Source organism: Pinus tabuliformis, chromosome 2_1 (assembly GCF_031772625.1).
Source record: "Pinus tabuliformis cultivar Carrire ecotype Pingquan chromosome 2_1, CPIR1, whole genome shotgun sequence".
Classification (NCBI taxonomy): domain Eukaryota; kingdom Viridiplantae; phylum Streptophyta; class Pinopsida; order Pinales; family Pinaceae; genus Pinus; species Pinus tabuliformis.
The window spans coordinates 786,899,070-786,909,803 of record NC_142299.1 but is presented as its reverse complement, the minus strand read 5'-3'; the positions used below and the strand labels follow the sequence as shown (position 1 = coordinate 786,909,803).

At 40.4% G+C, this 10,734-nt stretch overlaps 1 protein-coding gene across 1 annotated transcript; it reads right to left on the bottom strand.

Moving 5' to 3' along the window:
- Window positions 1–8,451: 8,451 nt before the first annotated feature.
- Window positions 8,452–9,312, bottom strand: LOC149202946 (uncharacterized). Its single transcript, XM_089401736.1, has one exon. It carries the CDS (start codon window positions 9,310–9,312, stop codon window positions 8,452–8,454), a length of 861 nt encoding a protein of 286 aa, XP_089257862.1.
- Between the last annotated feature and the right edge of the window lie 1,422 nt (window positions 9,313–10,734).

Genomic DNA, 10,734 nt, shown 5'->3' with positions numbered 1-10,734 from the left:
ATTTATAATAAATTGTAGGAATTTACAGGGTAAGTTCCTCATATATAACACCAAAGGACACCGCTCACAAACAGATCACAATATTAAACCACCAGTATTCTTGATGTGGTTAAAGCCCTCAAAGAGGGAAATAGTGCATGGCCTGAGCCAACGCAGCCACTTCAGGAAATTTATTAATAAAAGAAAGAAAATTTACATAAGCTTCTCTCATGAACAATCACCCTACAAATGACCTTCCATGCTCTTTAAATAGAGATCATGGACCAATTGGGTGTTAAGCCACAGATCAAGTGTCGGTAATACGGAGGAGAGAATGAACCGTCAGATCACTTCATGTCTAAAACATATCGTGACCATTGGATTGAAGTTACAAATGTACATAGTAAGGAAACACACTTTACCTAACTCTACACTAGACCAAGTTATACTTAACTATTTCCTATGTGTCGAAATATCCTAACATCCCTCCTTAAGAACAACTTGGGATATGATTGAAGGATGTACAAATATGAAACAATAGGAGAAAGAAGGAGGCATTAGAACCTATCCCCCCTTAGTGCCAACTTCCTGAACTCCAACCATAAACCGAAGTTTAGTAAACTTCACCACTGTGAGAGCCATTGTAAAGATGTATGCAACTTGATCATCAATTGAACAATATTGCACTTCAAGAACATGGGCATGAATGAGCTTTCTGATGAAGTGCATGTGTATTTCAATGTGTTTGATGTGTTTATGTTGGGTTGGATCTTCGCATAGTTGAATGGCACTTTGATTATCACACCAAAATGTAGTCAAATGCTACTATTGAAAGCCAAACTCTGACAGGATCTGATGAAGCCACAGGGCTTCCTTACTAGATTCTACAGTGCCACGATACTTTGCTTTTACTGAAGAAAGAGAAATGACACTTTGTTTCTTGCAAGCCCATGTAATAGGTCTACAACCAAGAGTGAAGACATAACCTGCAGTAGAATTCCAGTCAACAGGGTCATGAGCCTAATCAGAATCAGTGAAACCAACCAATAGAGGAGATGCTTCTGCACTGTAATGAATCCCAAACTGAACTGTACCTCAAACATAACGAAGTATTCTTTTAACTTCTTTCCAATGACTTTCATGTGGGTTTTGCATGAACCGAGCAATAAGGCCAACAACAAAGGAAAGGTCAGGACGGGTATGGGTCAGATACAAAAGGTTTCCTACAAGTTGATGATATACGGTAGCATCAGCTTTAGGAAAGTACAAGTGACTGAAATTTTGACTCCAGACTAAAAGGGAGAAGGGGCTGGCTTACAGTCTTCCATGTGAAAGTGGCATAGAAGATCACGGGAATACTTGGACTGGGAAAAGAAAGTGCATTGCTTGGATTGCAAGACTTAAAGACTAAGAAAATAATGCAAGTGTCCTAAGTCTGTCATTTCAAACTACTTTTTAAGGTTGGACTTCACATGGTTTATAAGGTTGGGATCACTACTAGTAAGGATAAGATCATCAACATAAAGAACAAGAATGATAAGAGACTTACCCACTTTCTTGGTGTAGACAGTATTATCAGAATGACACCTAGAAAAGCTAGTATCTAAAAGAAAGCTATCCATTTTGGCATACCAATCCCTAGGGACTTTCTTGAGACCATAAAGGGATTTCTTAAGATGACATACAAGGTTGGGCTCTGTTTGTATAAAGCCAAGAGATTGTTCCATATAGATTTCCTCATGCAACTCCCCATGCAGAAAGGTAGATTTAACATCCATCTGATGGAATTCCCATTTGAAAGAGGCAATAGGGTAAAGAACAAGGCGAATAGAGTTCATTTTGGCAACAGGGGAGAAGGTTTCAGTATAGTCAATGCCTTCAACTTGTGAAAAACCCTTAGCAACAAGATGAGTTTTATTTTTATCAACTTTTCCATCTGGTCCATAGTTGGTTCTGTAAACCCATTTGTACCTAACAAGTTTTCGTCCCTTTGGAAGAGGAACAAGATCCCATGTATCATTTTCCAATAATGAATGATATTCTTCATTCATAGCTGCGCCCCAATCTCGATGGCCTTAAACTTCTGCAAAGGTGTCAGGATCATAATGCACTGAAGCTTGAGCCAGTAAAGAAGAGGCTCCATCGAATTGAGAATGTGTGCATTATTGATCTGTAGGATCACCTGCAAGAGCACCAGTGGCATCTCGAGTAGCATGGATCCATTTAGAAGCTGAGGACCTAAAGTAGGATCTTGAGAAGGTGGGGGAGGATTGTCATCCATGCTGTCATCATCTGAAGAAGAAATACTTTCAAAAGTAGAAGGGATAGAGAGAGGTGGCACATCTGCCAAACTAGGCTTGTAGGCTGATATATTTTCAGCAAACTTTACATCTCTTCTAATGATAACATTTTTTGGACTTAAGTGGAATAAGTCTATATCCTTTGACATCTTTAGAATATCCAACAAAAATACATTTTTTACTCTTAGGTTCTCAGGCTTTATGTTTCTCATCGGGAATATGGACCCATGCTTCACTTCAAAAAACATGAAAGTGAATTACATATGGTTTAATTGAGCTCCATGCTTCTTCTGGAGTGATATTCTTTAAAACCTTAGTAGGAGTGTGATTTGCTATGTAATTTTCACAGTTAATTGCTTCTTCCCAAAAATTAAGACTAAGTCCTTTAGATTGAAGCATGCAATTAGCCATTTCCTTTAAGGTGCAATTCTTCCTTTCAGCTACACCATTTTGTTGTGGAGTATATCGAACAATATGTTGCATTTGAATTCCATGCCCAGTACAAAAGTTAATGAATTTGTTGTTAACATATTCTCCTCCATTATCAGATCTTAGCTTAAGAATTTGACGTCCAGATTGTTTCTGAACAAAGGGCTTAAAGGCCAAGAACATGCTATATACTTCACTCTTGAGTTTTAAGAAATGTACCCAAGTGCGTCTGGAGAAATCATCAATGAAAGTTAAGAAATACTTGTAGCCAGAGAATGAAACAACTGGAAGTGGACCACATAAATCACTATGCACAAACTGTAAAGGGGTTGAGGCATGCCAAGAGGCACGTTTTTCAAAACTATCATGATGATGTTTTCCATGTACACATCTGGAACAAAGAGTATCTCTGTAAGATACCATAGGAATACCTGTCACCATATTTTCTTTACATAGATTTTGAAGGGAGCGATAGTTTAAGTTACCAAATCGCTCGTGCCAAAGTTTGCTCACTTCATCATTATGAGCAACAAATACCGAGGGAAGAGTTGATGACCCAAAGTTGTTAAACTTATACAACCTTGTAGAATCATCAGCAATGCTAGTAGCTAAAATCTGTCTATGATCTCTTAGGTCCTTAATTACAACATCATGAGGTGAAAATTCAACGATTTTACCTTCACCTAAATGAGTTATCTCATATACAAGAAGAAGGTTGCAGGATAAGGTTGGACCACATAATACATCATTAAATTGACCATTATCTAGATGAATAGTTCCAGTACCTACAACATGTGTTATTCAACAACCCCCCATTTGTTAATAGTAGTAGTCAATATTACATTAAATGGGGAGCCTTTAAAAAAAATCCTTCCAAAAATAAACTTTTTTTTTTGTAAGCTGAGGTGGTACTCTTTCTATTACTGGATAGAAAATAAAACAGAACATAGTATCAAAAACATGTTAACTCGCCCTCATGGGGAAACTGAGCAATTAAGCCATCTAAAGTTTTTAATGGCCGACCAAAAATAAAAGGCCCAAAGTCTGATTATCCTAGCAAGATGGACTAGACAATCCTGAGAACTTCTAATCCTACTGGTCTGCATGAAATATATTTCCTTATCTAGAACATGCAGAAAACTATAGTTAACAAAACTATGAGCTTTCCTATACATATCTTTTATCAGACATCTTCAGTTGCAGGTTGTTGGTTTGCTCCTCCGTCTGCTCCCTGATGTTCTCCCTTCAGCAGCTGTTGCAATTCATCCAGTTTCTACTCTTGCCTTTCTAAAGCAATGTGAATGAACCTCAGTTCCCTACGCAATTCAAGGCCTCCCTGCGCCATCTCCACCATCTCAGTAGCAACTTGCTCTAATGCTTTTGCCAATAACCTTTTCATTACCCAGTAAATGTGGAGAGATTGTTTGAGCAGAGACATTCTGCCCCTGGTGTTGCCTGGGTCATGCAATAAGAATTCACAGTCCTCCATTTCTTCATCAGATTGGCCTTGAAGAGATTCCTCCTCCAAGTGTTACATAATTCTTCTAACCTCTGGATTTGTATTCTGGTGATATGCTCTCTCCGCCCGATGAATTTTCTGTTCCATCATCCTCCTCGTTTTTTTGGCTGGTCCCACTTCCTGCTTAGTGTTCTCGCCTTTCTTGCCTTCCTTCCTGCTCTGCCCCCGACCTCGCTTACCGCCCGTATCCATCCTACTTCCCGTTCCCCTATCACTTATTCTCATGCCATATCTTCTTACACACTCCATCTGCGGAGCTAGCTGATCCTCTTTCAACTGCTGTCTCCCCCCTCCTGCTACTCTGCCCTGTGCGTTAAGCTTCCTGTTTGCTTCGCGTCAGGGTTCTTCCTCCTCAGACTTGTCCGCAATCTCAAAAATCTTGGCCGGGAACTCCTCTATCGCTACTGCCTTGCCTTTCGGTCCCTGCTCTTGTCAGCTGCACTATTCAGCTCCTCTGCCACCCTGGTTTTCATCCTGGTTTCCATGCTATCTCCAATTATGCCACGGGGTATGCTCTGGTGCCGGCTAAAAACTCTCCTGTCTCGCTGTCTCACTGTTGTTCTGACCTCTGCTCGCTGAATTGGGGAAAAACTAATCTGCTGCCTTTCCTTGCCCGTCTGGGTACTTATCAACTTTCCGCCCTCGAAGTATGCCACTAAATCGGCGCTGCATTGCCGCCGTTTATTATCCGGGATGATGCCTCTTCTGGCCATCATACCATGTTTATCATTTGCCGTCTGAAGATCTGACATGCCGCTCCACCATCCTCTCCGATCGCGCGCATTAATTATATCACAATGGGGGTGATCCTGAGATGCTTTCCACGCACGCCGCCAATGTACTGCATTGTGCATTGCCATCATGTCAATCCTCTGTCCATACTGACCTACATTCATTAACCGAGATCTCCAGACCCGCTCACTTATCCAGCTCATTAAACCTGGCGTTCTCGCTCGTTGCCTGATCATGATCTTCGTTTATAATCTTTGCCAAGTTTGCCCAGTCTCTGCTGTCACACACTGCTTTCCATTGGCTGTCTACAATGCTGCCTCGTCTTTTACAACCCCAATTTGCCAGGAAGTCGGCCGCACGGTTCCCATTCCTCCTAACATGGTTAACCAGTTTGTATTCTATCCTTTTTAACAGATCCGCTATCTCTTGGACAATTATGGCAGTTCTCCAATTGCGTGTAATGCGTTCCCAATCTTTTCCAGTGCTAAGCTTCTTCAACATTTCAATCGCGATCTGGGAGTCACCAACTATTTCCAAGTTTGTATAACCATTTTGGATTGCAATTCGCAACCCCTGGTGGATCGCCCAAAATTCAGCCTCATTATTCGTCATTTCTCCGCCCCAATCAGCGTAAATCCACCTTACCTGCTTCTGACTATCGCGGAATATGCCACCAAAACTAGCATTGCCAGGATTCCCTTTCGATGCTCCATCAAAGTTTAATTTGATGAAGTTATCTCTGGGATAAATAAATTTATCTGAATTTTGGATTCGCGCATTATGTCTGATGTCCTGCTTATGATACACCATCTCATATTTTAAGTTTAATCTGTTCAGGATCATCTCCTCAGTTTGATTAGCTTTCCAGTCTTCCACGTCCCATTTCTCCGCCAAGATTGTTTCCCTCATTAGATTGACCGCTCGTCTCCATATCATTTCCGAATCCTTTATTTTGTTCTGGAATAATCGGCGGTTCCTTTCTTTCCATATCATCCATAGCACGAAGCCTGCAATAAGATCCCAAGCTCTGCTAACAACTTTACATTGGAATTTCTCTTTATTCCATTGGAAAATTATTGCGTTAAAGTCTCTGGGAACTATCTCAGATTTGCCGAATATCCTTCTTGTATCCATCCATAGTTTCTTAGCAAACAAGCAATTAATTAGGAGGTGATTTCGGGTCTCCTCTTCGATTTTACAGAGACAGCATCTTGAGGGTCCACTGAAACCTTTTTTTTGAATTCTGTCCCAAGTTAGAATCTTGTTCTTAGTTGCCAGCCATATGAATAGTGATACTTTCGGCCACCAGTTACTTCCCCAAATAATCTTCCATTCGAGATTCTCCTCATTTATAGCCTGTGTGTCCGCTAAGTAGTATGCCTCTTTGATGGTGAAAGATCCTTTCATGGAGTTCCCCCATCTAAGAATGTCCCTTCCTGTACGAGCTCTAATTTTCCTGGAATCCACCTCTTTCATATAAGCTTCTTGTTGTTCTTGATTTAGCTCCCCATCCCATTCAACTGGTTCTATCCATTTTCTCCAGATTCCGTCCAATTCATTATCTTTCCAGTAGTCTTTGACACACTTTCAACTTCCCTTTACTCTTTCCTGAAGCTGTTGGACCGTCTGGATCTTGTTCATTTTTTCCTTTTGCTGCCATTTGTCATCCCAGATGTTGGCTTCTTCTCCGCCTCGAATCTCCCAGAATGTATGGTTTTCTACTATGTCTCTGTTCTGACGAGCTAGATCCCAGATTGTTGAACCCTTAGGGGTTTCTCTCTGTCTTAAAATGTCAACTATTGTGTCAGGCATATTGTATTTGAGTCTCCAAATGGCTTTCCACAGGTCGTCGCCCTCTCTTAACCATTGCCACTAGAGCTTCGCTCCTAACACTTTGTTGAGTTTTTTCGGGTCGCGTAAACCCAATCCTCCTTTTTCCTTCCTCTCTGTTAGGTGATTCCAAGAAACTAGGGCCCATTTTTTCTATTGATTCGCCCCTCCCCAGATAAACTTTCTTATAATCTCTCTAATCTTTGAACAGACTCCTAAAGGTGCCACCATTATCGACAGAGGATATATGGGAATAGCTTGGAGGACAGATTTTGCCAATACTACCCTTCCTGCCATGTTTAAAGTTCTAAAAGCCCAGTTCGCCACTCTGTTTCTCAGTTTGTCCAAGACTCCTTGCCAATTTTTCAATTTTTTGGATGTGAAGTCCAATAAATTCCCCAGGTATTTCGTAGGCAGATCTCCTCGCTTAAAGCCCATCAATCTTGTAAGATGAGTTTTAATATGTTCCATAGTATTAAATATAAAAACACAGGATTTGTCTCTATTAATTTCCAATCTAGAAGCTTTAGCAAATAGGTCCAAAATCCTCTTCAGCTGTCTCACTTCTTTTACAGTTGGTTCCCCAAATAGCATAATATCATCAACAAATTGCTGATGGGTTAAGGGCAAATTATTACCCCAAAGTTGCAAACCCTGGATTTTGTTCGCTGCCCGTTCTTTTTTAATATATCTACCAAGGCCTTCCGCTGCCAATATGAACAGAAACGGAGATAATGGGTCTCCCTGTCTACTTCCTCTAGACGCATTAAAGGTTTTTGAGGGGGTTCCATTAACAAGAATGGAGAAGTTCGGAGTTGAAATTAGACTATGAATCCACTTTACCCATCTCCTGCTAAAGCCAAAACTTTCCAGGACTTCTTCCAAATATTTCCAATTCAGTCTGTCATAAGCTTTCGACAGATCTAATTTAATCATCATGCCCTTTTGTTTTTTCATTTTTAAAGAGTGGATAACTTCTTGGGTTACTACAAGGCCATCCAGGATTTGTCTACCTTCTACAAAACCCGTTTGTTCAGTAGATATTAACTTGTCCAGCAAGGGTTTCAGTCTTTTGGCGATCAAGGTTGTTATTATCTTGTAAATAACATTACACAAAGCTATGGGTCTAAAGCCGTTGGCATCTTCTAAATTATCATTCTTAGGAATCAGAGCATAGAAGGTAGAGTTAATGGCAGGCCATACCTTCTGGTTCATCCGAGATTCTTCTATCAATTCAAGGATTTCTCTTCCCAGAAAATGCCATCCTGCTTGGTAGAATTCAATCGTGAAGCCATCTGGACCTGGAGCTGTACCTTTTTTCATGGATTTCACAACTTCTTCTATCTCCTCTAAGTTGGCAGCTCTCATCAGAGCCTTATTTTGGTCTTCTGTAACTAAACGAGGAATGGCCGAACATATTTCCTTTATTGCTTCCGATCTGTCCACAAGAGGCTCTGCAAGGATATCTTTATGATGTTCCACCAGCACTTGCTCGATTCCTTCTTGCTCCACTACTCTTTCCCCATTTTGGTCTTTAATGGATAATATCCTGTTTCTTTGTCTGTGTTGAATCATTACCTGATGAAAGAATTTTGTGTTCCTTTCCCCTACCCTTAACCATTTTATTCTTGATTTCTGCCTCCATAGAATTTCTTCTTGCTTTCACCTTTCCTCTAATTTTCCAAGAATTATCCCTTCTTCTCTAATACTCTCCTCTGACCTACCTTCTGTTATTATCTTTTGTTGCAGTGATTCCATTTCGCCTTCTAGTTTTTGTTTGTCTTCCATAATGTTTCTGAATTCCTCCTTATTCCATCTCTTGATTCTCCCTTTCAACTCCTTAAGTTTCAGTTGGAATGTATGCATCTTTCCTTTACCCTGAACTATACTTTGCGTCCACCATTCTTCCATTTTCTTTATGAATCCCGTGTCCCTTAACCAAAAGGCTTCAAATCTGAAGGGTCTCCTTCCACGATTCCTTTTAATGTCCACCTCTAGTCTGATAGGCCAATGGTCAGATCCAAGAGATGGCATGATCTTCGCTTCAACGAAAACGTCCTTGTTCATAATAGCTTCTGATACTAGGAAGCGATCAAGTCTCGATGCTATCCGATTCTTGCCACCCCTCCTATTGTTCCAGGTGCAGACCCCATTGATAGTTTGAATGTCTACTAGTCTTAAATCATCTATCATATCATTAAACATATCCATGAATTGATCTGACTTTCTTATCCCTCCTTTTTTCTCCTCAAGGGATCGGATTAAGTTAAAATCGCCTCTTATAACCCATGCAACCTCTGGATAAATTCTACGGATTACTTTCATGTTTTTTATAAAGCTTTCTTTTTCACCTGGGGAATGTGGGCTGTAAACCCCTGAGATGACTACCTTTTCTTTCGTTCCTACTATTCTACCAATGCCTGTAAGGATTCTGGTCATATTGGTCCAGCCTTCTAGGATGATGTCGTTTGGGTTCCACAAAATTGCAATTCCTCCCGCAGATCCAATAGCATCTTTCCCCATAACTTCGTATTGATGATTATTTTTTTCGATTATTCCTTCCAACTGCTGCACTGTAATTTTCGTTTCCTGAAGAATCATAATACTCGGCTTATCCTTTTTCAATTTCTCTTTCATATACCTCTGCTTTCCTTTACTATTCAAACCCCTAATATTCCAACTGATGATAATCATTTAAAACTTTTGATAGGAGGGGAAGAATACCTCTGACAGAGGTATCACTTTACCTGAGTTTATCAGCGTTTCTCCCACAGTCTGAATGGCTTCACTCAATGTTTTCTGACCTCTTTTCCTGTTGTTTTTTCCAGAGCCGTCCATTCCCATCTGACCATTCTCCTATTCGTTTCCTATGGTTATCTGTTTCTCCATATTCTCCCCTTTTTTTCCTTGTACTTCTGAAATGCTTCTTTGTACAGTTGTTTCTGCTTCTCTGGTATGAATCTGCTATCCAGGTTTTTCCATTCCTGAATTAACTGTTTCATGATTTTTTCCTCCTCCACCTCATTTTCCATCTGGCTTTCCATTTCCATCTGGGTTTGAATTGTTACTGTTTTTGACTTTTCCGCAGCTCGTTCTTCAGCTGCTTTCCCCGTATTTGTTTCTTTTCCCTTAGTTTCTTTAACTATTTCCATTGGCATATTTCCAAGATCTTCATCATCCTCCAGGTTTACTTCATAATCCTCGTTTTTGTCTTGGAGTATTTGGAACTTGTTTTGACTCGCTGTATTAAGGGGTTTTTCTTGTGTCTGAGTTTTGGAGCCCTCTTTGCCTTATTTCTTCCTTCTTGTAACCTGTTGAAAGTCCCTATCTGCCTCTTCCCTTTTTTCTGAGTCTCTTTGATGTTCCTCTTGGTTTCTGTTTAACCCTTCCTCCTTATACAAAGGACATTGTCTATATAGATGGTCGTACTCATGGCACTTTCGGCACCTGAACGGAATATGTTCATAGTCTATTGGCTGTTGCCAGATTTCATCGTGATATTCCAGCTCAATATATTCCGGAAGGGGTTTTGCTATATTCATGTATACACAGAGCCTTGCATATGATGTATATTTACCTCGTTTTGTTGCTTCTGCTATTTTGACAAAGCCCCCGATTGTTTTCCCAATCCCCTCTAGTATTTCAGGATCCCAAAATTCCACTGGTAAGCCAAACAATCTAACCCAGATTGGGCCAGCTAGCATTTTTTCTTTTTCAGGGTTATAACGTTCTTCCCAGTATTTCATAAACAGGCCCGCACTGTTCATGAAATACGGTCCTTCGTCAAAAACAATATCCTTGTCCTCCATATTCGCAAAGATGGCTGTAAAAAACCCTTTTGCTCCCAGTTTCAGATCTATATGACCTTTTGGTCTCCACCTTTGATAAATCCACCTGTATAATACTTTCTCAGTTGGCCAATACCCTACGAACTTGCGTATCAGT

What these genes read in the sequence shown, in the direction of transcription:
- LOC149202946 (XM_089401736.1), bottom strand. Translation starts at nt 9,312, where the DNA reads ATGGGGAAAGATGCTATTGGATCTGCGGGAGGAATTGCAATTTTGTGG.